The following is a 26,031-nucleotide window of genomic DNA, read 5'->3' as shown; positions in this document are numbered from 1 at the left end:
CTATCAATTCAGGACTGTTTGTGTGAAGAGAGACTGAAAATGAGTGGACTGTCCCTGAACAGTCCATGTTTCCACAAATAGTTGTATCTCCATGCTAGTATTACACCCACCTGGATAAACTGTAATTAATTACTCAAAAAGAAGCATAAAGACATGAGGGCTAATGCACTTTCGTTTGTGCTCTTGTATTTTAGTGCTCCCAAGGTCTCAGAGATGCTCTAACAGTCCTCAGAGCCATGCCACCAATTCTGTAAGTTCTAGAAGTTCTTTATAATGAGTTGCTGAGCCCCACTTTATGTATAAGAAATGAGTTAATGCATAATGGTATATATTTAAAAGATGTGTTTCTGTACGCCAGAATTTCCTACTTCAGGTAATTCATATATACCTTCAATAGTGTACCAGGTGCATAAGGTATGCCTGGAGGACTGGAACAACTTTTTGTTCTGCACTTAGAGTGTACTAGAACGGTATGCATGGGTGTCTGGTATTGGTAACATGACATCTCTAGCACTACTGAAATAATACAAAAAAATATTTATGCATTTGGAAAGATACTTGTTTATTTGTTGTGACTTTATACCCATTTCAGTCTTTTGCTTTGGGAATCAAGCCAAGCATATTGGTAGAGAGAGCAACTAAGGAAGGCCCCAACCCTCTCTTGGGGACCAAAGATAATTAAGAGAAACATTTAGAGAGAGCAGATATAATGAAGCCCTGAATCCATGCTAGCTTCCAGCCCATTAAAATATGGCTGTTTTTATAATAGAATATGGAAGTAATTATTCATCTGAGCCAGGCACCGTGGAGTTAGACTAAAGCGCTCTTCAGTGTAATTGAATTTGTACAGCATCTATGAGCAGGGGAGGTCCTGTGCAATATGGCCCACAGATTGTCCTTAGGCTGGCCAACAGGCAGTTTCTCATTTTTCTGTTCATTCTCCTTCCAGGGGCCACTTTGTTTTCCCTGTGGTGAGTGATGTATAATGAGATTGCTGCTCAAGGCAGGAACTTTCCCCAGTGAGAAGGGAAAGTCTGGAGAGTCCTTATTTACCCTTTTGTGTAGAGGGATGTTATGCAAAAAATGCTTTGCGGTACAAACAAAGCATTGCTTAGTGGGTAGCCTTTTTCATTCCTCAGTGCCTTCCATGTATTGTTTCTTCTCCCCAGCTCCAAATGTAGGGACCTGGAGTGAAACAGCAGTGCTGCCCTTGGCTCATGTCTGCGCCAGGGAAGGGTTTAGACATTTATCAGCCTTTCATAATGTCATGCCTTCCCTGTTCAGATTTCCAAAAAATAAGCATTCCCAGTAAGTCCTGATAGAAAAGCAAAGAAGAAAAACTCTTTTGGCTTGATGCTAAAATAATAACTTATAACCATAAATTAATCTCTCCTTATTTTACACATTTATTTGTTCACTGTGGACTTTTGAAAATGTTCATTATAACTTTGGCTGGAGCTATACCTCTAACCTTTTCTTGTTTTTAGAGGAGAGTGGTCATTGTCTGCAAATTTATCTGTGCCAATTCTCTCTGAAATTAGACCAGATGGAATTTGCTTTAAATTAAGAACAGATTTTTAAAACTAAAACTTTGCACATTTTTTTATAGTTAATCAGAACAAAAAAGAAAAACAGCCTGCATGTTTTCTTAAAAAAATAGAAAATACACATTTTAAGGTTTGATATGTAACAAGTAATGTTTCTAAAACACTTAATTGAAAATTAAAGGGAGAGTTTACATCTGAGATTTTTTTAAATCTGACTGGAGTTTAGGTTGCCCTTAGAAGCATTCCTTCTGGAGATTTATGTGGTTCTCTCCCCTTTGCTGCATATGTTAATTAGCACAATATATATCTGAGCAAGTACTTGGACTCATTAGAGCATCATTTATGGTCTACTGTAACCAGGAGATGATCATCAGAGAGAAGATGACAATCCCTCTGTTAAATACATAGAGAATAAGAGCTGCAGCGCAAAGGCGCTACTGATTTATTATGCTAGCTTAAGATACTTCTACTAGTGGGTATATGATGCCATGAATATAATTAAGTGTCTTGAATCCCATATACTCAGCAGTTCAAAAAAGTTGTAAGGTTCCACAAAATGTGTGCAATCTTGCTTCTGCATGTGTCTGCAAATTCTGCTTATCTGTGGTCCTAGTCAGGCACACCTCCAAGACAGACTGCACAACTTGTCTAAGCTAGTTTGTAAGTTGCAATTTGAGGACTTTGGCATGGAGGAGATTGCATATAAATGTATTAATGTGCTCTGAGCCAGCAGTTTGGCTTGCAAACTTTTCTAATACGCATCCAAGAGGAGTTAGCGTACAAGCTGCTGATGGGCAGCTGTGGACCCCGTAAGTTGCCAGAGAAGTGCTCACAGCAGCTTGCTGTGCCAAGGGACAGTCCTTTGGAAGTGGGATGTTTGCCAGATGATCACACCTGTGGCAGTCAGTCTTGTGTGGAAGAGAGCATATACTTCTGGCAGGACAAGCTATGTAGGAGGAAAAAAGCCTTAGTGCAATGAATGTGCAAGCCTTGCACCACAAATCAGTGCTCCCTGTGCAGGGACAGCCACGTGTAAACCTCTTTGCTCCATAGCAGAACAATTGTTTTCAGGCTCGCTGTTTGATGCCCGCACAGTGTAGAAGAGGTGTGAATGTGTAAAATGTATACATACATTTTGTATGTGTGTAAAATGAATATGTACCATTTTGTATGCACATAAATGGAAAATGAATGCATGCTATGTATTCACGGGATGATTTTAAAAAGCCAAACAAGACAAAGCCATGTTCTACTAACAGCCTGAAACTGTTTGAGATTTTATCTGAGAGTCCCTAAGCCTAATGACAAAGCCATCTCCTCTAAATGCTCTGTCAATAACAGCATCAAATGTAATTCCCAGATGTTAGTTGTATAAATTATTTCATCATCACCACTAATGGCAAGCAGCTCACATGCGGCAGTCTATTATGAGATGCAAAACCTTTGATTAGGGAATACATTGCAGTCAAATGGAAGATCTGCTCAACACAGAAAAGCTGTGCCACTACCTGCCTTACAATTTATGCCATCAGATATAACTTCAGATAGATTTTAAAACACATCAGTGCATATTTGTGGATAGTAACATTGAAATCCGTTGAGCACCTTTCTTCTACATTAAAGGTATGCACTACTTTTTTTATGTGTTTTCAGTATGACTTGAGTTCTTCATCATACAAGTTGTGTTACATGAGAGACACATTTCAGAGTCTGGAAACTGCAAGATAGTATTCCTAAAAATGACACTGTAAATAACTACAAATGTAAGAACTTTTTGTTCTAAATGGAAGAATGTCACAAAATTCTATCCAATCTTTTTTTCATGGGTCAGCCCCTTTCTATTAAACACATTCTTGGCTGCCGTTCCATGGAATATGAGGTTAAGATAAAATCAGTTCAGTACATAGTCTAAGAGGGGACCGTATCCTGCCCGTACAAGAGGATGGGCTCAATAATTTGTTAGGTCTTTTTTGTCTGTGACTACTATGATCCTGCTTAAAATCAGGTGACTGAGTTTCCATTCTGCAGCTTCCAGTATGTTGCGGAAATCCACTGTAATTAAATCTTATAAAATCCTCTTATTCCCCATATAAATAATTCTCTGACATAGGAGATTCCCCTGAGTCTACATCATAGCCCAAGGAAAACAAAGAGCAGAAGCAGTTACTTACATTCTCTTAAATATTTGATCATTTTGGACAAATTTCGGCACTGATTACATTAGCTGCAAGCCTCACTGAAATTAACAGAGATATACCAATGATTTTTGTGACAGAATTTGGATTATTGATTTTTGTCACTTTTAGCATTAGTTTGAACAATGACTAAACTTGCGAATATTTTGAACTGTATAAACAGCAAGACGGTAGTTGTCTGAATTGTTCTATGAAGTGAAGTGTAAGATTTCCCATTTTGTACTAGAAGCAAAAGCACATAAATCCTGCTTGACAGGATTTAAGATTGAAAGTGTGCTGGCAAAGAAGAGCTATATGCCTCATTAAGCTGATTTACCAAAACTGAAGGATCCTCTTAGCTTACAAGTAGGAACTACAGCAATATTAGTAATAATTTGTAATCATAAATACTTATTCCGAGCACATTGCCACTTCCAGTCCCCATTTAGGGTTTGAGATAAAGAGACACACAGACAAAAATTCTTGTCCAACAGTACCTTATGAACCAGAGAGTGCTTTGGGAATACACCCAGTCCTTTGACCTACTTGCTGAATGATGCCGTCTCTTGTATGCAAAAACTTTGAAACTACACCACCAGAGAGCACTGTCCTATTTCTGCATTCACCTTTTCCTGCATGTTTGAGGATCTATTTTATTTAGTCTTTCTTATTTATTTACTTATTTTTAATTTAGTCTTTTATTTTCAGTCTTTTTTTTGGGAACTTAAACACTTTTTAAATTTAATCACAAAACTGAGTTATGGATACATCTTAATCATTAAATAGGGCATATAATAAATGTTCTCTAACCATTTCAGCAGAATGGTTGGGGAAGTACTCAATCATGACTTCTGCAGCTCAATGCCATTAGCATGATTTTTAAAAAATCTCAGGGTAGCCCTGGCAGACTGGCCCTTTTAGAGGGGTGTAAGAAACCCAACCTCATACCTATACAAACAATAAATATCAAATATCCAATTGTAGGGATTTCTAAGCAAGGGGGTGAAACTCCTAAATTAAAAGTGCTTCAATGGAAACTGTCCCCGCAAATAAGCTGTTTAGTCCTGTTCAGCTGTTTAGTCAAAGAAGACATCCAGAGAGGAAATTCCAACCAGTCTCTGTGCAGGTTGAGCCAGGGTACAGTGGTAAAATGGTGGTCTGTATGTTATGTGTCACCATGCAAGAATCCATGAAACAAAGCATTTTTTGAAGAAAAACAATGTTCTTCATTTGTTTTCCACAGTGCCTGGCTTTCTGCCCGTATGTGTGGCATCGATACAACTGTTACAAGAAATGGAATAGATTTTGAAGCTGCATATTTGAGTAAGTATTGGTTGTAGTGGGTGTCAAAGTATTTCTGTTGTAGTTAAGACTTCTTACTGCTTGCTCTAGAACTTTAGGCATCTCACTTGGGTGTGCCTCTGTTTCCTCCCAGCCCATTGCCTTCTTGTTCTGTCTATATGAAAAACAACTGCTTGAGCTATCACCCGAGTTATACTCTGGAGAACTGGGAAATTTCAGGTGACACTGAAATACTTTAATCTGTCTGTTACATTTACAGATCAACTTGCTACTTTATCTCTGATGATATTATGATTACCTGTATCATTTCCTTACAAAGTAATCATTCTTCATCAGTTTTAAGGTTTTTATCCAAGCCACCTTGATATATACCTGCCTATCTTATGACCGTTAGTCCCATATCTTTCTTCCCATGACAGCAGACTTGTGAGACTGAATCTTTTATTATTGCTAATCCCCAAATAGATTCAGCAGTATTTTCAAGAGAATTTTTTTTTCATCTTCATGTTTTATTACTTGTTAATATATGACAAAACAAATTTATTATGAAGCAGACAGGCAGCATTTAGCATTGCTAAACAGAAAAAACTGTTCTAATTTTGCCCTTTTATGCCCTGGTGAATAAAAAGCTCCTTTCCCTCAAACTATTTCTGATACAGATTAACATCACAGCAAAGATTAAGTTTAGAAGCTACCAGGAGCTTGTCAGGGTTAAGGGCAAAAGAAACGAAGGACTCACAGGACTAGAATTGCACTTTTCACCTCCTTACTATCAACTTGCAAATAGAAAGGGTTGAAAAGAAGAAAAAAAAAAAAAAAAAAAAACAGAAAGACTTTGAGGGCAGGGATTTACAGCTCTTCTGTTTCACCACTTCTTGGCACATTGACCTCAGTATGATACTCAGAGGACTCTCCTGAAGGCATCCAAGGTATTGGGGTTCTGTTGAAGGAGGGTCTGTTTCTGAAATTTTGATTATATAACATGATAGATTCTGGAAGCAAAGGGCAAATATCAAACTGAGGCACCTTGAAAGTCATCCGTTTGGCTGCTTTCTCATAACCCCCATAAGGCATGGCAGTCCTGGCATAGGAGAACAAATGGAGTTAGCGCACAGAACATAGGTAAACAATGGGACTTAGAAAATAAATTTATTGAGAATGTAAATTTTACAACTGTTGCAGTTAACTGGCCAACAAATCCTACCCAAATACATACATAACCATTGCCTATGTGCTAAAAAAAATGATTTAAAAAACAAAACAAAACAAAAAAACACAACCACAAACAAATCCCCTCTGCTCCTGTGTACTTCTTTAATCCCTGCTGCATCAACCTCTGTAAAACCATACACCTTTCACACCTGTTGGTATCCCATACATGTTGGAGGCAAAGGCTGTGTTATTGCACTCGAGTGGGATTTGGTTTGTCCTGGGTAATGATGTCCTGAGGCTATGTAAGTAGGTGGCAAAATAGAGAGGCTAACAGAAAGTTGATGCTGCACTAGAAAATCTGTCAAACTTTTCATTCTTATCAGAAGCAGCAGGAAGATCCTAATTCTTATCTCAAGTACTGGAGGCACTGATGGCTTCTGATGTTAAGTATTTTTCCTGAACTCTTGAAATTTAAATGGCTGCAGTAATAAGTATTGGCATGCCGAATTTCCCTGGTCAAATGTGGGGAGAAAGAAAGGGAAATAGGATTAAAGTTGTGTTATCCTGCTACATAGGTTTCCTATCCATAAGCTGAATTCAAATCTGTAGCTCTTAACATGTCTTCTCTTTGTAGACCTCCAAGCTTTTCATCCACGGGAGATTGCAGTAAGCAAAATGACATGAGACTAATAATTATTTACATTGCACAAGACAGGAGAGCTATGTCCAGGGATACTGTAGTTTTTCTTCATGCAAAGTAAATGGAATTCAATATCCCTGAACACTTACCTGTTAAAAGATTTGTAATGGGGGAAATCAGCTTTGGGACTGTAGGACAGTAAGTCAATGGTCAACTGACTTTTATCCTCAGGGCTAATACCCATCGCTCGTTCCCAGGGGGAGATGTAAGTTTTAAATATAGTGACTTTTTTGCCTCCTGACTTTCCATCTGTAAACAGAGGAAAGTAAAACACTCAAGTTAGATGACAGGTACTCCACATACAACACCTTTCTATACTCTACTATTGAAACTGGGACACCAGCTTCGTCTTTTTGGATCCTTTGTAACTCTTAGATCAAGTCACAGAATGTATGGTTAGATTTCTCTTAAAGGAGACTGTTGTGGGCCACTTCCATCATTATCCACAAAAGTAGAAGGACCACAATCTAAGAGCCACTCATCCAGGAACTTGCATTAAAGCATATACTTGAAAGCTAGTTTTTCATTGTTCCCTCTGGTTGCTCAGGTAGAAACCTCTTCCCCTAAGAACAAATGTCTTAGGTATATCATCTCTTCCGCTACCTTAGGGGAAATTTTTACGCAAGGCAAAATGCTAACCTCATTTCACAGATTTATATTTCATGGGGATATCCAGAAATATCAAAGCATATTTTGATATAAAATGCACACTCTTCCAGAATGTAAATGAAAACCTTGGATTTTACGAGTCACTCAAAGTCATTTACAGAAGCTGTTCGCAGTTCCCAAGCAAATTTCCTTTTTGTTGTTAAAATGCCACAGGAACTGTTAAAATAACAATTTCACCAGCTGATTTTCATACAAGAGATTTGATTCTAGAGGCTTCTGGCCAAACTAAATGGAAGGTAAAATTATGCAAGGACTAAAATCAGTGAAAGATACCCTGCCTCGTAGAGATATTGCTTCAGTTCACTAGTGCTGATTAGCAGATAACATTTAGAAATATTGCTGCTTCTTTCTTACTATTATCCATAAAGTGCTGTTCATTCAAATGAAAACTTTGATTTGAAATTAGAGTTGATATATGCACGACTGATGTGTCAGGTCAGACTGCTGAGCTAAAGAGCTACTGCTACTGTCTCCAGTACTGGTCAGTATGAAACCCTTCAAAGGGAAGGTAGAGCTCCCTACTGGTGTACTGCTGTCTCAACCTCAAATCAGGAGTTTTCCATCATTTCTTTTGTTTAGCCAAGGCGGTATTTCTGCTTCTTGCTTATGAATGAGCAACACAGAAACATGCAATCAAAATTGTCAAGCTAAAGGCAATTCAACTTTTTAGACTTTGCAATGCAATTTTATTCGGAAGAATTGAGGTGTTACTCAAATTCATTCACTGGTCCCTAAAATTAACGCTGCCACAAGCCCTGATAGCTTTATCTATTTCTTGATCTTTCAGAGAGATACTTGCCTTTCTCAGTACCATCACCTCCTTCTCCACCACTTCCAGCTGATTCTCCTGCATGCTCCCCTTCGCCGTCCCCAGGACCTCCTTTGCTTCCAGGCCTTCCAGGAACGGCGGAATACTGCTGCTTACCAGAGCCGTGCTGCCCTGCCGTCACTCCTCCTACCATCCGCCCGTGGGCATAGCCATCAGCATCTTCCCCGTAATGCCCGCCCGGTGGGATAAACTTCTGAAAGTGATCCTAGGGCAGGAAGAAAGAGAGTAGAGGTCCCTGTTACGGGGCACAGTCTGTTCACACTTACGGGCTTGGTACTCCTGAGTCCCTGCAGTCTGACCAGCCTTGTCCTGATTACAAAACCTGTGGCAGAACTTTGTGTCAGTTATTCTCTTTATTCAATATAGGAGCACTTTCACAACATCAGCAAGGGCAACTGAAGGACACTTTTTCATGGGCACCTCATAGTCATTTTATATGAACAGGGTGAGAAGAGGGGGTTCTGTGTACTGTCCCCAGTGGTGATCAGTATGAAATACAAGAGAAGGAAATGAAGCTTTTGCTAGATCAGCTGAAAGTCTAAGCAGAGATATATTGGTCAAGCTGTGAGAAAGCAAGCTGAACAAGAAATAGAAAATGTTTCATGTGGGAGCTAAGTGTTAGAGGGCACCAGAACAACAGGATACCGGTGAAAACATAAAGCCTGCCAGGTAACTGCCAATATGTCTGCCTTCCATACATATGAAGGTCTGCATAGAGAGAGGTATTTACACACTGAGATTTACACTAAAGAGATAGCAGCCTAGTTTATGTCTTTTCTGTGGGACTAGGGCATTGGCTATAGGTACACAAATGTAACAGAAATAAAGCTGAAACTGACTGAATCTGTCTTTCCTCATGCAGCAATTCTGCTTCTCTAAATTCCTCTCAGGCAGTCTATGGGAGGTGCCAATCTCAGGGCTCCCAAAGGGTTAAGGCTTTCTCCAGGCTCTTACACCTAGTACAGTTTAGCAAAAAGAAGCTTTCCAGGCTGTAAACAGGCTTCCAAGGCCAGCTGTTCAGTCAGCTAAAAATAGATGAGAAGTGAAAACCCCACAAGGCTCTAGGCAGAATTATCTAACCCTCTGCTCCCTGTGTCTCCAGCAACAGTGTCCAGGGTTTCACAGCAGGTCACCAGGCTGCAACCCAGGCAGAGAGCCAGCTGCAGGCTGAAGTGGCAGAGCTGGTGCCTCCAGGGCCTTTAGGGACTGTCTGTCCTTCTCTTAGCTGCAGGGAATTCCCTTTTTAGGAACAGTGGAGATAATGTTCCCCTGAATGTCAGGAAGCACTGAGAAGGGAGAGGATTGTGAGCATGAAGCTTAAGCTATACACAGGATCTAGCAGGGCAATCTGTTCAATTATGTGTGGGAGCCATGTAACTGTAAAAAGGCAACCTGAAACAAGGATTTTGTTGTTGTTGGCGTGTAGGGGTCAGAATGAGGTTATTCTCAAAGCTTAATATATGTGGAAGATTAATGCTTCTACTGATTTGCTCAGTAATTTAAAAGCAGCGTTTGCATCTATTTTCCTTTCACCCATGCTATGTGCCATTCCTCAGAATTAAATACTTATTTCTTTTTTGTTCTGCTAACTTACATTCAATTTCACAAAATAAATAAATAAATCACAAAGCATAAGCGTAACATGAGCTACAGTAAAATGGGCTGCTTTGATCTTGTGTGCAACGGCAGTATTTGATGTGGCCAGGAAGGGGCATCATTGTCATCTTGTGTTATTTTAAATTGCAATATTATCACTAAGCAGGAGTGAAGTTTTTCTGAAACACAAAGCGTGCCTCAGGAAAGCCACACTTAAATACTATTTAGCTGCAAATGAAATTAGTTGCTGGGTCTTCAACCTAGTTCATGATTCTTCATGGACCCACTTGGTCTATGTTCAGGAGACGTCTCCATTCAGATAGGAAAGACCCATGGAACATGGGTTTTCCATGCAACACCCCAAGTCTACTCACCTGCTAGAATAAAAGTCTCGCTTTCTTTACTTTTGGCTATCACAGTGGATTTTCTTAACTCAAACTTACATAGAGATCCTCTTTTTATATAACAGGAGGCAACAACAAATTCATCTTTTTGAAATCTTGAACCTTGCTGGCTTCAAACAAGCTCACTCCAAGACAGTTTTTCTCAGGAACGTCGCCTCAAACAGGAGTCTTAACACAGTCAAAGCTGGGTAAGTGCAGCTTTGTCTTTGGTATTTGCAGCATGCCTCTCGGCAGGATGTTTGGAGTGAAGAGAGATTTTACCTGGGTGGAACACGTGGCTCATGCCATTGGTAACAAGTTGTGGAGGTTTACATATGTGCATATTCACATCACAAAAGCCACTTCTCAGTTGGGGTTGACTGAGCCTGTTGGTGGAAGTCCCAGAAGAAAAGCCCAGGAGTGTCAACTGAGAAGGCTGATAACCCTCTCCACTTGGCCCAGGGGACAGATCGCTGTCCCTCTGTGGTAAGGTCTGCCTTGTCTCCGTGTTTCTGGAGGAAGTGGACCGTATCAGTCCCTGGACATCTCTAAATCCACTCAAAGAGAAGAACAGCTGTGGCAAGTTCATATAATGCATAGTCCCCTGGCTTGCCTAAAAATTTTGGGCTCTTGTCTTTTAAGTTGGTATCACTAGCAAGAGCCTGATCCTGCAGGCTGAGTGCCTGGATCAGATGAATTCTGAATTCTCAAGGGCTGCTCCATGTGTCTCATGAAAAATAGATAATGAAAGATGATCCAGCTAATAGAGCTGAGATCTCTAAGTATCTCAAGGCCCTGACGTCACTGCAGGCAGTCCCCAGGAGGAGACACCGTGTGCTCCCCGTCAGCTCTTCACTGTGCCCTAAAGAAAATGATTGAGGCCAGCAAATGTGTTTCTATTTCCGCCTCACCGATAAAGAGCTTCCCAAAGGCTTGATGCCTATGTGGTTACTAACACTTCTGAAGTTACCATGACCGCGTCCTCTCAGTAGCAGCCACTCAGATGTTCCTTAGTGGTGGGATGGGTGGTTTAAAATTCAGACACTTGAATATGAGAGTAGGGTTGACTGCATAAGAGTGCCTGCTGTTTTTATCAAAAATAAGGTAATGAAGTGCCCATTGGTCCTTAATTTGGCATTGCACAACCTTAAACCTGTGATTCACTTTTTAAAAAAGGGTGAACATAAAAAGTAATCTCAGCTGTTAAAGTATCTTAAGCTATTTTTTAATCACGTTCCCCCAAGAGGCATAGTTTAGTTGGTTGAGCTCCTGCTTTCTATTGCCAGCTCTACTTCTGACTCGCTGTTTAATCTTAGAGAAAGAATTTTTCATCTCTATGCCTGAATTCACCGGTCTAAATAATGATAATTTTTACCTAATGCTACAGAAAAAAATATTTTTATATTTTGTATCATCCTTGTCACATTTTCTTTGTTGACTAAAGTAATTGTGTTTCTAAATTTCTGCATTTCACTCCAAAGTTCTCTCACAGTGCTCCAACAAATGGGTGGAGAAACAATGGTTCCTCCTCTCTGTCATTCTGCTTTTTCCACACCAGTCACTTCTTGAGCAAGAAGCCATCAGACTTATGATCATTCTTACATAGTTTGGGGTGTAGTTGGGACCTCTAGGTCTTCTGCATCAATTCAACTCCAGCACAGCAAGGCTCATTTTATTAGATAGAAAAGCTACATCTCGACTGGCTCACTCCACTTAAGTCACAACCTGGGAGGTTTCTTGTATCTCAGCTTGTACTTATCCCATAAGGTTTGTTCAAGAGATTTAATATTCCCTGCGGAACAGACTTCTAGAAACAGTGCTTTTTCAAATATTTTCCCTTTAAGCCTACCTCCAGTGATTTTGTTTGTCTTTCTGCTAAGTACATTAAGCAGCAAACTGTCATTGGTTCATCCTTGTGCCTTAAACTGAGTACAATAACTGCACAATAACTTTTCTGTTCCTTCATCTAAGGATGGAGGATGCTTTCATTCACATACTGTATCATGTCTGGCTATTTAACATGTAAGATCTGTGATGCAGGTTGTTTGTGTATTTTTGTCTGTTGTGATGCACCACTTCTGGCATTGTAACCTCAGCACTTCCATTTTCTACCTGCCATTTCTGCTTACTCCTCTGGGTTCTTGTTCAGCAGCAAAAAAAATAAAATAAAATAAAATAAAATAAAATAAAATAAAATAAAATAAAATAAAATAAAATAAAATAAAATAAAATAAAATAAAATAAAATGCAGAGTAACTCCCGCCATTATCCAGAAGAACAGGAATCCAATTCGTTAACTGTTTTTTACTTCCTATGTTTTGTGTCACATTTGGAATCTTAACTGATCTGAAGAGACCTCCTGACCTGAAGACCAACAGAAATTACCTACCAACGTATTGCTCAGCTTGTTTTCCTACGAGCATTGCCAAGATATGGCAACTGCCTCTGTTTAACTGGTGGGCTACTCTGAGAATGTATCAAGGTGGGTTTTTTTGTTTGTGGTTGCTGATTTTTTTTTGATGTACTACTGCTGATAATTGCCTCCTCACATATTATGCTACCTTCCTAGTGCTTTAAATTTAAGATATGGTAGGTAAAGCAGAAAGAAAAAAAAATACAGACAAATCAAGTCTTTCTGTAAGATGTTTGCTGCATGTAGCCCAAATCAGGCCACAGATTTTGACTATTAGAAAGACTATTTTTAAGGATCCTCGCTAGAAGATAACCATCATACCAGCAACATCCAAAAAGAATAACTATGGTTTTGTTCTCAGTTTCTACCAACTGATAGCAGGAAGGTCTTAGACAGAGTTCCCAAAGCACAAGTGGGATCTTGAGATGAATTACAGCAATAACAAGTGGAGCTACAAGGCTAAGAAATGCAGTTTCACACAATGTTGATGTATTTGACATCAAATAACTTAGTGTTATGAAGTGAAATAAAGGCCTGTGAACTACCGATCTAATTTCTGAACAGTAAAATGGGATTTAAGAGACCCAGAGGTAAGATGAGCCCCTCTCTGTGATACTGGGTGATTCATTAATATACCCCATGTCTCAGTTTGATGTTTAAAAATGGATGTAGTGATTTTCTTCCTGCTGTGGTCAGTCAGATGCTACAGTAATAGAGCCACAGCTAGCTAGGATTTTGTAATGGTCTTTAGTCAGTAAGAAATTGCATCTTGCAACTCCACTATGCGGTTGATAATGTCCTCAGAGGCATGGATTGAAGCACAGTTTCTTTGACATGAATGGCACAACATGGGGTAGGGAGAAGAAGTCCTTCTTTTAATTATTAGCCAGGGCCAGGCAGAGCCCAGCTCATCCAGCATGGTACCAAAGGATAACTTCACAGGAACTCTCCCAGTTCGACAAGATACCACCGTGTTGTAAGTGTCAGACTCAGTCCTTCCTAAAAACATCCCCTTGTACTGTATTCTTGCAAGAGAAGAGGGACAATATCAAAATTGCTGCACAGCAATTCATTGTATGCATTTCATTGTGCTCACATTGGTAACATTCAATTGTTTTGACTGGGATTTAGCTACAGTTTGCCTTTAACTGGATGCCCACAGCAGTGATAAGAGAGGGAGTGGCAGGTTCTCACTTCTGTGTGGGTCTGTCTGGCATTTATGCACATGCAATGCATACGTTTTCTCTGCTAGAAGTAAGGAGAGTGACCTCGTTGCCCAGTGTGGTTGTTTGGGTGGAGGAGGAGAAGGAGGTGGAGGAGGGAAGCAGGAGGGTGGATCAATGACACATGACTGCTGAGATCTTTTCCCATGTGTGGAAGGTTTATGGCTTTAGCAGAGGCTATTCTGGGACCCCATATATGGTTTGGATTTATTTTTAATAACCTTTCTCTTTGTCCTGTTTTTATATTACATTACCTTGCTGTTAAACTTTTTCTGGGGGGAAGAAACAACCTGTACTCCATCCCAGCCCTTTCTTGCTCTGCTTTGTCCTTAGAACTTTTTCAGACAGTTAACAAATCCATGATATAAAAACAAAAACCAAACCACCAGCTTTAAATCCCTTCACTGTCCCACAGCCTTGAAGGCACAGGGACTTCTTTGGGACAAGTAGCAAAGGACATGAAAACTAACTGAGAGGAGGAAGTGACTGGAAGAAGCAGTAGGAATTCTCTGCTCTGCCATTAGCTTCCTCTCACAGTTCCTTTTTGTTTAAGCCTTCTTTTCTGTATCCTCCTTTGAGCAGAGCCAGGAGCAAGGAAGGAAAGGAGTAGAGAACTAATCAAAAATTGCAATCAAAAAGGTTTTTTGATAAAGTGATTTGATGCTAAGGTCAGGCATTGTCCTGATGGTTTGGAAGACAACAGTGAGGCCACAGATCTGCTGCCTTTAGCTGCCTGATAGCAACCAGTCCTCTGAGGAGATTGCTTTGTTGCTGAGATCTCTCAGCTTTTATTCTTGCTGCTCTGGCTGCCAGCAAAGGTGCTAATTCATGCTGGCTGTGATGATGAGAACAGTTATCCACAGAAACAGTGGATGCAGCCTGGCAGAGCCCTCGCACAGAGCGCACAGAGCAGCCAGCAAATGGTAACAATCATGTTTGTAATCGTGCTGAAATGGCCCTGTGCAAGGGCAGTATGGCAGACTGAAGTCTTCCTGCACCAACTGATTCATTACCTGTACCATGAGTGTGGAGAAAAGAGAGCCCTGAAAGTGAGTCATGGAGGATTCTAAAGCAGAGCGCCAGCTCCTCTTTGGAGCCTCTGCCATTGTTGTCATTTAGCAAAGCCATGAAAAAAATCCTAGGCTTGCTAGGGTCTTGTCTAACCCCCAAATACATCTCCACAGCAAAATGTCTTAACAGTCTTGCTCAAAAAGCAGGGAAGCAGGGGTTTTCTTGCAGAAAAAATGTAGAGGTTCACTACAGAAAGGGTATGGAGTGAATGTCAGGTGTGGATGAATAAACAGAACAAAACAGGAAAAACAGTGAACAGAGAGTAAGTGGTTGTCTTCAGCCTTTGTAATCTAAGTCTTGGAGGGACCCACTGTCTCTATTAATACTTCAGGGCCTCTTTGTTTTTGCATATCCAGTTATTCATACTCGGTTTTGCATATCCAGTGAGCTTGTTTGTCACAACTCATTGACTGTATTTCTCTGACTGGACTCTCGATTTTTTGGAAGTTTGGACTTCAGCCTTTTTATTCCCATACATTATTATTTTCTCACTCCTCCTGTTATCCTCACTGCAGTCTTCAGACTCTGACATATGAAGTTGGCCCTCATACATTTTAGGAGCTCTGAGATTGCTGAGTATTTATAAAAACAGCTTGCATTTCTCTAAGGTTTTCATTCAGAGAGTTCAAAGTTCAACACACCAGTCATTCTGACATCCCTTCTAGAAGGGAGCCTATTGAAGAGAGGAACTGCCTAAGGCGCAAAGAGATGAAGAAACTGCATGAAGTCCAACAACACCAGATATACTTGCTGTATCTGTGGTGTGTCATCCCTGATCTGCAGTCTGACCTACTGTGACAATTTTAATGATTTCTTTTATTTCAGGCATCTTTCCACATCCTGCTTCCCAAATTGTCATTTTTAGAAGTCAACTACAAAGGTCTACTTGCTGCTTTTTAAAACATCAGAGAGCTAAAAAATAGTGTGTTTTCATTTGACAGAACATTAACTTCAGCTTGACTTTTATTATTTTGCTTGAGTTTCCCTGGACTGGAAAACAGATGCCATAAAGGGATAAAACGACACCAAATAAAGTTTAAAGAGCATCAGAAGATGAGATGCTGCATCACAATGTGTGTGAACCTGAAACATTTTCTATTTGTTTTACTGAATTCCTGACAATCACATGAAAGGGAAGTTTCCATTTGTAAACGTTTACGTATCTTCAGAAGGCCTTACTGAAGAAAGAAGTTCAAAGGTTAGCTAACAGAACTATCTCATGGGAAAGGGGAAAACAAGATACCATGTCTTATAGGGAAATACTCCAGAAAAACAAAACAAAACAAAACAAAACAAAAAACATAGATTCTAGCAAGTAAACTGAAGACACTGCAGTATCATCTTAGATCTTTCTGTCTGAATTTTCATTTACAGAGCTTCCTGCAAAAATGAGCAGAGGACTCTGCACAGTAGGAAGAATAAAAGTGTATCCTAGGCTAAAAATAAAACTGCACCCACTGGTGCTGAAGCAGACCTGACTGGATCATTTCCATCTTGCAAAGAAAAATAAGGGAATGGGTACAACAACAATTAGTCCTGCCCTGTGCAGCTATGAACACCTGCTGTACACACAGTTCTCCCTCTTCACTCAGTACTGGCTTTTCTCATGCTTCTGCATGATACCAAAGTATTTGCCAAAGGAAAATAATGCTGCTGCCAAAAGGAAATAAAACTTGTGTGTCCCTATATATATATTTCTTTTTCTGCACTCCTTTGCCAGTGGATCCCCCCCTCGCCCATGCACATACATTCAGAGAAGAGCTCAGGCACTTTCTATTCCTATTTCCCCTGGGGGTATGGAGCAGTTTTAATTTCCAACCTACCACAGAATTGTCGGTGAAGGCATCAGGGTTATTCTCATAAATGAACTTCTCCACCCTCAGCTGTCGTAATTTGAACATCTTGGATCCTTTGTTCGTGAGGAGAGAAAGCTCTTCGAGCATCACATCTCTGGGGATGCTGATCTTCTTCCCCAGGTTCAGCTTGGATACCTCTTGTGGCATGTCTACAAAACATATGAAACAGGACACTTTAGGAAGTGCTCTGGTCCAGCTCTCTTGTCCATTGCTTCCCAGCATCAGGGATTTCAAAGCAGCCAAATTCTCTTCTAAATTAAGTTTTTAGGAAATAACCTATGTACTTTTTTTTCTTTTTTTTCTTTTTTTTTTGTGCATTGATGAAATTTTATATATAGGTGGGTGAAATTTACTGTGGATTGCAATCAGGATGTAAGGGTGCATGTATTCTACATGTAGCCACATCTGAAGCACCTCAGTGCAGCAGAAGTTATTGGTATTGCCTCAAAATGTGCCCCTGGCTTGTCCAGTTACTGCCTGATATTCCCCTCCTCTGGACTGAAATGAGTGGCAGTCAGCTCTTCAGATCGTGCTGTCACACAGTGAACAAAGACAATTCTGGCATGCTTTGGTTTAAACATTATCCTGTAACCATGTCAAGATTTAATGAATTTATATCATGTTTGTTTGTTTTAAGGGGAACTTTTGGAAGGAAAAGTGGTTGACCTTCTCTTCAAGACAATGGGCTGTTTACTGGATAAGTCCCTTTCCATATAATTTGGTATCCCCAATTCTCTGTCAGAGCAATGGATTCAAACATTTTCAGTGTAAAAATCTTGCAGAAATGTGGTTAAAGCTTTTCATCCTGAAACAAGCAACTTTTCTACTTTTCTTTTTTTTATTGTGTATGTGTCTGTATTAAGTAAGGTTAAGACCACTTATCTGCCTCTACTTATAATTTACAACAGAGAATAAATCTCCCTCCTTAAACTGGTATAAGATTAGTATAAGCCCATTAATTTTAATAGACGTTCTTTGAAGAAATTCTCTCTTTTTTTTTTTTTTTTTTTTAGCAAGCCAATCACATCTGACACTGTTTCCTAGGGCAAGAGGAAATGCCCTTTAATGGAAAATTGGATTTTTACTTGCTCATTTACATGAATGCAGGATTAGGGATGAATAGAAAAATAAACACAAGTACCCTAATAAAGAAGTTTCAATAGTCCTTTTCGGGAGCTGAAGAAAGGGCCAGCACTGAATTACTACTTTACAAAACCTCTGAAAACCTTTCCCATGTTGTTAAAAGTAAAGAGGAAAATATCACATTTAATTAAAAGTCACCCTACCCAATACACATATATTCTGTAGAAAGAGAAGTGTCCCAAGTCATATTCTTCCTGCTGTGTTAACCCCACTGAGAGATTTTGCCTTTTTCCACTAATGAGTGCTGGAATCAAAGGAATTCTCTCACAAAGAGGAAAAAGAAATTAGAGGCGAAGATTGCAAGAGAGAGATTAACGTAGAATATAACCAGGCACTGCAATATTGATGCCCAGAAGTGATCATATTCGCTTTCCATTCACACTGACATGGTGTATACAACACATTTAACAGAACATTACAGAATGTGATGTGGTTGAAGGCTGCGCTTTAGTAATAGTTGTGACCTCCTGGTATGTTCAATGCATATCTTGCTGTAGGAGTTCAGTCAGATGTGGTGTGAAATTTTGAAGCTAAAATTTAAGTTGGAATCCAAACAGTTCTCATGTGTGCAGTTTTGCATATCTTACCTTCGTGTGTCAGCTTCCCAATGAGTTTAGTGGACTTTTTCCTTTTAACAGGAGCAGGAGTCCCTGCAAGGGGCATTCCCACAAAGAGTTCTCTGCTTTGCTCTAAACACACAAGGAAATGGAGAATGAAACACTGGAAGTTATCTCTTGCCTCTCTTTTAGTTGCCATCTACAGTTAAGAGACACATGGTCTTCATTTCACACACAGGCTCTTTTCCATCCCTTCCACATGGAAGAGGTAGCAAACAGTATCATCCTATGCAGAATATCCTGCTGTTCTTTGGAGACACAGTATTACGACACAAAATATGGCAACTGGTCACAGCAGAGGCATTGCCATCCAAACTACACGTTATAATTACAACATAGCAGTCTCCCAGCACCTGTGTGTGCCACAGTGCTGCTCTATTACGTTTTTGTGCTGGAGTAACAAAATGTCTGTTTGAAAATTCGCTACCATAACATACTCTAATAGCGGGCAGTTACCTTCAGTGGTGATGTATGCTTTGGTATTAAGATGTTGAGTCTGCCCATGAGTTATCTGGGAGCATTTTGAATAATGTGTTAGTTTGGTTTAGATGTTTAGATAGTTCTATTGAAATTGGAATAAAAAAAAAAGGAAGAAAAAAAAAAAAAAGAAACCCTATGTAATTATAACTTGTTACAGAAGGGCTGGAGAAAGAAGGCACAGGCAAGCTTGTTGAAGGAAAAGTTGTTCACCCAAGTTGTTTGAAGTCACTTGCACCAGTATTTTATGTATTGATCTCATCACGTTTCATTTTGGAGATTGAGGGAGAGGAAGAGGGAGATTTATTCTGGTACACTGTTTTCCATCTTTGTCCCCAAAAGGATAAAAGATGTGTGCTTCAAAGTCAGGGAAAGTTAGGAGAAATCTCAGCAATTTCACTTCGGACAGCTTTTCACAGTCCCTCTGGGGGTTATCACACATAAGATGAGTAGGGCCAAAGTCTTGCCTTTGCTTTAGCAATGTCAGTGCCCGAATAGCAGCATACAGGGGGACAGACTCTCACCTAATACAGTGCAGTGCAAATGAAAAAGAGCAAAGGTCCACTGGCTTCCTCAGTGGAATACGGTAACTGATCATCTCCATCCTTGTGCCTCTTTGCACCTTTAGTTGCTTAACACTTCAGAACTGAATAGACTGAACTAGGAGTTATATTTATGTAACCATGAGCACATATATATATATAAACTAGCAAGCAAACAACTAGCTCTGGGAGCTTGTGCGCTGCCCTTGATGTGATCAAGACATTTTTATCTTCTGTGTATTTTGCAGTTTTATTCCACTGTTGCTCCTTTTGCAACGTGATTTTCATGTGATGAGGTGATGATAACTGCTAAAGCAGCCCAGCCCCACCGAACCAGCTCCAATCACACTGGCAGATATTCTCATGGATTATTTTTACTTTCTGATTTCCAAGCTTTTCTTTTCCCTGAGATGCTGCCTATGTAGTTCACATGGCAGAAGAGCCCATCCTGGTGTATTCCCAAAGCAAGCGTAAGCAGGTGCAGCCATAAAGCATGTGCTGCACATTCTCCTCGAGCAGACGGACATCTGCTTGGCTATTTAAAAGAAGCGGGCCCTGCTTGACAGGAAAGGGGCAATGCTGCCAGGAGGCAGGGGGGTTGGAAGGTTATGGCCCATCTGATGGGTCACAAGACTGGCAAAACAGAGGGAAAATCATCTGCGTGCCCCAAATGTGGTCTCCTTGGGGCAAGAGAGGAAGGGCTGGCACTGTTAGGGAGCCGTGCCCTTCCAGCACACCCATTACAGAGGAGCACTGACGGCAAGGCTGTCCCATTCTGCTGTCCTTCACTAGTCCATCAGGACTGGGGAGTGGAAAACCTGCTCCGTGGAACTGGTTTAACGTAAGGAAAAGGGCAACGGTCTTCAGTATGGACAGGGCTAAGAGCCACACCATGACTCTTCCTGCTACGCCACCACGGGGGAGGCTGCTGGAGCCTCAGTCCCCAGCCTCCCCACTGTGCCATGCATAAAGCCAGGGCCACAATTATCCTTTTCTCCCCTCAGCCTTATCCCTCAGTGCAACTCCTCTGTCTTTTCCTGCATGAGTCTTTGCAGCAGTCATTTTCTTGGTTTTGCTTCAAAGCAACCTAGTTTTCACCCTCTCCAGCCCCTGCCCTAAACTGTTTGCTTCGAGGTCAACTCACCTCAGGCTTGCAGTGCCCCGCTCAGCTCGGCTCATGCGCCTGCCCCACAGCTCGGCAGGGGGCTGCTTCCTCCCAGCCCGTCCTTGGGTGCTGCTGGGGAGGCTGGTCCGGCAGCCCCGCTCGCCCAGGGGGCCTGGGTGCAGGCAAGCTCTGCCCAGCACAAAGTGCTGATGCAGAGTGCTGTGAATTTGACTCTTGAAGTCTGCTTGCACAGGCATCCTGCGGTTATTAATAGCTGACAGCCCGGAGCATAGGGTCTCAGATAGCACTGCCACCGGCCCCGAGGAGAGGGGAAAGGAAAAGGTTGCTCCTTGGGCCTCCTGCAGTCGCTGTCTCAGTGCCCAGGAAGAGCAGGCACCCCGTAGGTGCCTCACTCAAATCAATATTGCATTCCTCTTCCTCCTCCTGTTGCATTTTAGTAATCCTTTCTCAATATCGTGTTTCTCAGCAATGTTTCAAAAACTCTCTGGGGTTTTGCTCTTATTTACATGTTTCTTCTGCCCCCTCCTCACTCCATCATTCAGCTTGTCCTCCTCAAGGCTCTCATACACAATTCCTAAAATGCCAGGCATTCAAGTGATGCATCAGAAGGCACAGAAGTAAAGTGATCGTATGCATGAACCAAGAAGTAGTGAGAAAACCACAAAGTCTGGAAAGCTATTTAGAGAGTCTTAGGAAGTAGCTGTGCAATGTGTATGGGAGACCCAGAAGGATCAGACAGCAAGGAAACTCATTTCCTGATTCATGGCAGAAATGGGGTTGATTGCCTGCATTTTGTGTAGCTCTGTGCATGCCAACGACGCCCCTACCGTAGCTCCTTTGTCTGTGAATAGGAAGTAGGGACCTACGGGCAATAAACTGCCTTTATGCCCTGCTTGGAATCAGGGCACGTATGGCCATCTCCTAGCCTAGAATTTGATGTGCTGATAATTGCTCAAAATCAGCAGCCCTTTGCCTCTCCTTTCTCAAAGGCATGAGATACAGTTGCCTCAGATTTAAGAAGTTTCTGCCTCCATTTTGGTAATCAACTAAGAATTAATGTGATTTATATTATGAGGTAGGAAGCTGAGAAGTGCAGCTACCATTATACAGCACCTTCCTGCAGTCACTGGAATGATGCTAAACTCTGCCTCCTCTCTACTTACTTCCAGCAGCTGTTTTCAGACCATTTTATAGCTGCAATATTATTTCTCCAGTCACCTCCAGCACCTTCATGAGCACAAATTACACCTTAGGTGAATAATCTGTGCTAGATGGATATCATAGGGAAACCTGTTGGGTTTTGAGGTGTGGTGTAGCTCTAGAAGATATTGTAGCAGGGAAATATGTGTTTATTCTTCCCTACCACACAGCATGACCTGCTGCTCCTCTGCTTCCTCCCATCCCAGTGGAAGGATGGTCCAGATGCACGCAGAAGAGCTGTGTAGGATGGAAGGAGAGGGTCTCAAGACTAGTGGGAGATCAATGGAAACCCTCTTACAAAACTCCAGAGAGAGTAGGGAAAAGCAATAGGAGGGAGATGAAGGGAAGGTGTGCAGTGTCTGTGGATCTCAGACAGGATACAGGCAGGCATGCCCGGCAGAAAGGACTGGGCACTGATGGCAATTCAGGGTGAGATGCCTCCAGGAGACCAGATTCCTCTGAGGATCCCCATCCCAAAGAGTAAGAAACAAGTGGGGTTAAGGGAAGGCATGTATCCATACACAGGGTGTGGTGTGGGACCTAACGGTGCTGTTGGTGTGTACTGCACGGAGCTGGAGCCTTGATCCCAGAGGGAATGTAAGAGAGGGTTTATTCTGTTAGTATGGCACCAGGATTTACAGGGTGATTTGGATAAAGCAGTCTTGTGTCTGACACTTAAGCACCAAGGCACATCTTTAACTGAGATTCCCACCTCCTACTCTAGCTTCAAATAAAATCGTATGGCTCCATTTTCAGTTGCCAGGCTGAGAACTAAATGCTGCTCATTCTCCTCTCTCTGCACAGTTTCCCTGAGAGATAGAAATACGTAGTTCACTAGTCTAGAAATGTCTTGGGCGGGCGTAGCAGAGATGGCACTTGTGCCCTGCAATGATGCCAGGTTCAGCAGCTCAGTGGCTTTTTGCATGGGTAGCGTTGTCCCAATCTGACAGCCCTGCCTTTGGTAATAGGATGAAAACAGCAGAGCTAAGAAGTAATGTAGGGCTCTTACTCTTATCTTGTAACCCACTCATGCTCAAGGCTCAGACTTGTAAATCATTACAAGACTTGGTTGATGAGTTACTTTTTTTTTTTTTCTTTCTTTTTTTCCCCTGGATTGTGGTGAGATATGGGGGCTAAATTCAGTCCTTGCTTGAGAGTGGAGCTTCCGATTAGGTCAGTGGTAATAGTACCTGTCCTGCCTTCAGGACATTTCAGCACTTCAGAGATGAGTTTTTAATCACACAAGGGACTGTCTGTATTTCACTGTGACTACCTCCCTCTTTCCAAATATATGCTTTGCTTAAGTGGCTTTAAGAGCAGCTTGCACAAAGCTTTGCTTTGTCTGACCTGTATCTTCAAAAGTTGTTTATTTTTCTGCTGAATTCCCATGCACCTAATTTCAAACAAGCAACTTCTGGATGTTGATGTCTGTAAAATCATTCCAAGCGCAGCAGATGAGACCTGTCTTGTTCCATAGTGCTAGATGGCCATAAGTAGCAGCCAAGACAAAAGTCATCGGCAGGGCTGTCTCCTGAGCACATTTTGATCATGTGAAAAGCTGGCAAGCAGAGTCAGTCTGGCAAAGAGTCTTCACCATTTTAGTTTTCCAAAGATATGGAGTTAAATATTGACCTTGCTCCCCTTTCTCCCTGGAGCCCAGGACTGTTATGTGCTGAAAAGATTCGTAAGCAGCGGATTTCAACACAATTTGATCTGTCCTGAAAAGAACATGCAAAGCTCTCGGGTTGGCTTTTGTGGGGGAGGTTGCTTTTCGTTTTGAAATACATATATATATATATATATATATATAGATCTTTTAAAATATTTCATATATGCCTAATCTTTTCCACTTCCACACAGACAGCAGGAAGAGTTGTCAGTAGCTTGTAGCAAAACAATAGGAGAAATAGTTAACTCCTGGCTCTCTCCTGCCATTAAATGGGCTTAGGTGATGATGATGCATTGGTCTGGGACAGAAAGATGTAGGATTTGATCACAGAGCTGTGTGTTGGAATAGCTGGGTACCCATGGTGTGTTACTTGCCGGCAGCCTGTTTGCCTGCATGCCCCACATGCTGCCACCCAGGAATCCCCTCCAAGCTGCAGCAAGCCTCCCACTGCCAAAACTGCCCGGCATGAGGCTGGTCTTCTCCTCTGGTATGTGGCATTAAGAAACACCATATGTGAATGCCAAAAGAGGTTGATTAGGAGGGAAGGATTCCCTAAGATTTTAAACCCTCCAGGTTTAACACCACATCAGGTGAATGCCAAAACTCTGGATAATTTAGAGAACAGTGGCAACATCTAGTGGCCATTGCAGCTATAGGTATGTAGTGCCTGGGAATATCCTTATTCTTCACACATGCCACATACCTGCCTGGCTTTGCACTTTGCTGGACACTTCTCCTTCCATCCAACAGAAGTCTTTGGGGGTAGGTACCCCCCCTAGGCACCTTACTATTTTATATTTTTAAAATTCTCTCTGAGGAGCACACTGGAGTCCATGTTCATCCCTAGCCTGCCACATAACTGTTCAGTAATCCTTTGGCTTTGCTTTGGGCCAGTAGTCTCGGGGCTGGCTCCCCCTCCACATTTGAAAGTCTGATTGTCTGATCCTTCTGACATGGTCTGTTGTGAAAAGAAATGACTCTCACTTGAGAAGGTTGTAGAGGTTAACACGGAATTTAATCAGAGCCCTGGACACAACAACTGTCCTGCAATGTGTCAAACCATCTGGAGTAGCTCATAATCCTACTATGTCAGCTTTATTAAGCAAAACAAGACGCAGCCCTAATCTGCAGCTTGTGCATCTGTAGTTTTATCTCTTTGGGAACTGCACTTCTGGTTGGACTTGAAGCTCAGGTTTGGCATCAGCAGACATTGCTACCCCTCTGCATTTTTTACTTTCCACAAATCAATCAGAAATAGGCTGGATAGTCCCAAAACCCACCTCCAGACACTGTGTAAGGGACGCCTCCTAGCAGTTAATCTGAGAAACATCCCCAAAACGGTGCCTGGGCAAGTGTCCAGACTGCATTCTAATCCTACAGCTGACCCCAGCAGCTCCTGCAATGCTCAGGAATTGCTATCCGTGAGTGACATACATCTGGGAAAGTAACGCCTGCCAACACTCATCTGAAACTGAGCACAATGAACCTCTCAGGACCCAGGGCTAGAGCCTGAGGATGTAGTGGGATATATTTGTTTTTCTGATGGATTGGGTTTCCTGATTTCTCAGTACGTAAAGAATACAGTGAGTAGTAGTACGATGTGGGTTTGTATGTGGACTTAGTGGAGCAGACAACCTGTTGTTAATTCCAGATTTATAAGCAGGGGATGGCAGAGGAATCTCTTAACAGGGATTCAGGAGCTAACAAATGAGGATTTAGGCTAAGTCTGGAAAAGGTGACTAAATCAATTTTAGGTTGTGCTAGGTGTTTTGTCCCATCCCTTCACTGTTAAAATTTGGACCCATCTTTTGCTAGGACAGGGACTGTTATGACAGGGACAGCCTAGGACAAGAGCAGGTTGCTGGGCCAGATTTCACACTGACACGTCCTATCTGCACGATAACTGGGACAAGAAGAGGTGGTTGGGATAGATTTATAGCTGGCACCTCTGTAAATTCCTGTCTGGATTTTGTTCTGTTTTGGCCATAGCCACTGGGCTGGAGCAGAGCAGGGCTATGAATGGTTATGCTGAGGGTGAACAGGTACGGGCAGAGCTGATTGTAGCACCAGGCTGTGACACCACCCCTAATGGAATTTCTTCTTTGCCCTATCAGTAAGTGAGTGGTTTATAACCCTTTACACCAAAATTTACATCTCACTTAATTTTTGATTGTTTTGCTTAGTTGTTTTTATTACCAGGACATCCCATCTTGGACTTTTGGACTCCTTATATTGCCTTGGCTTTAGCAGTAGTAATAGATTGTGGTGGTGGTGAACTGCATGTGATGTACACAGCAGTCCTTTCTTGGTGCTAAGCAAAGAAGGTGACAAAATGCCACGTG

The 26,031-nt window shown here is 41.5% G+C and overlaps 1 protein-coding gene across 2 annotated transcripts; it reads right to left on the bottom strand.

Moving 5' to 3' along the window:
* Positions 1-5,511: 5,511 nt before the first annotated feature.
* On the bottom strand, positions 5,512-21,042 carry MYOZ1 (myozenin 1). Of its 2 annotated transcripts, XM_084525877.1 has the most exons (6): positions 20,839-21,042; positions 18,646-18,747; positions 16,883-17,064; positions 8,344-8,578; positions 6,965-7,124; positions 5,512-6,104 (listed from the first exon to the last, which is right to left on the bottom strand). In XM_084525877.1, exons 2-6 carry the CDS (start codon positions 18,719-18,721, stop codon positions 5,873-5,875), a joined length of 885 nt encoding a protein of 294 aa, XP_084382003.1. In that variant the 5' UTR covers positions 18,722-18,747; positions 20,839-21,042; the 3' UTR covers positions 5,512-5,872. The 2 variants fall into 2 exon arrangements, with proteins under 2 accessions (XP_084382003.1, XP_084382004.1); XM_084525878.1 differs by lacking the exon at positions 18,646-18,747 and having other exon boundaries at positions 20,839-20,992.
* Between the last annotated feature and the right edge of the window lie 4,989 nt (positions 21,043-26,031).

Source organism: Aythya ferina (assembly GCF_964211825.1).
Source record: "Aythya ferina genome assembly, chromosome: 7".
Taxonomy (NCBI): Eukaryota; Metazoa; Chordata; class Aves; order Anseriformes; family Anatidae; genus Aythya; species Aythya ferina.
Note: the sequence above shows the minus strand (reverse complement) of the source record. Positions and strands in the feature narration are given on the sequence as shown.

Coding starts and splice junctions, on each gene's coding strand:
- MYOZ1 (XM_084525877.1), bottom strand. CDS start 18,721: ATGCCCCTTGCAGGGACTCCTGCTCCTGTTAAAAGGAAAAAGTCCACT. Junction 17,065..18,645: donor TGGGAAGCTGACACACGAAG/GTAAGATATGCA, acceptor TATGTTTTGTAG/ACATGCCACAAGAGGTATCC. Junction 8,579..16,882: donor CCTTCACCGACAATTCTGTG/GTAGGTTGGAAA, acceptor TTCCTGCCCTAG/GATCACTTTCAGAAGTTTAT.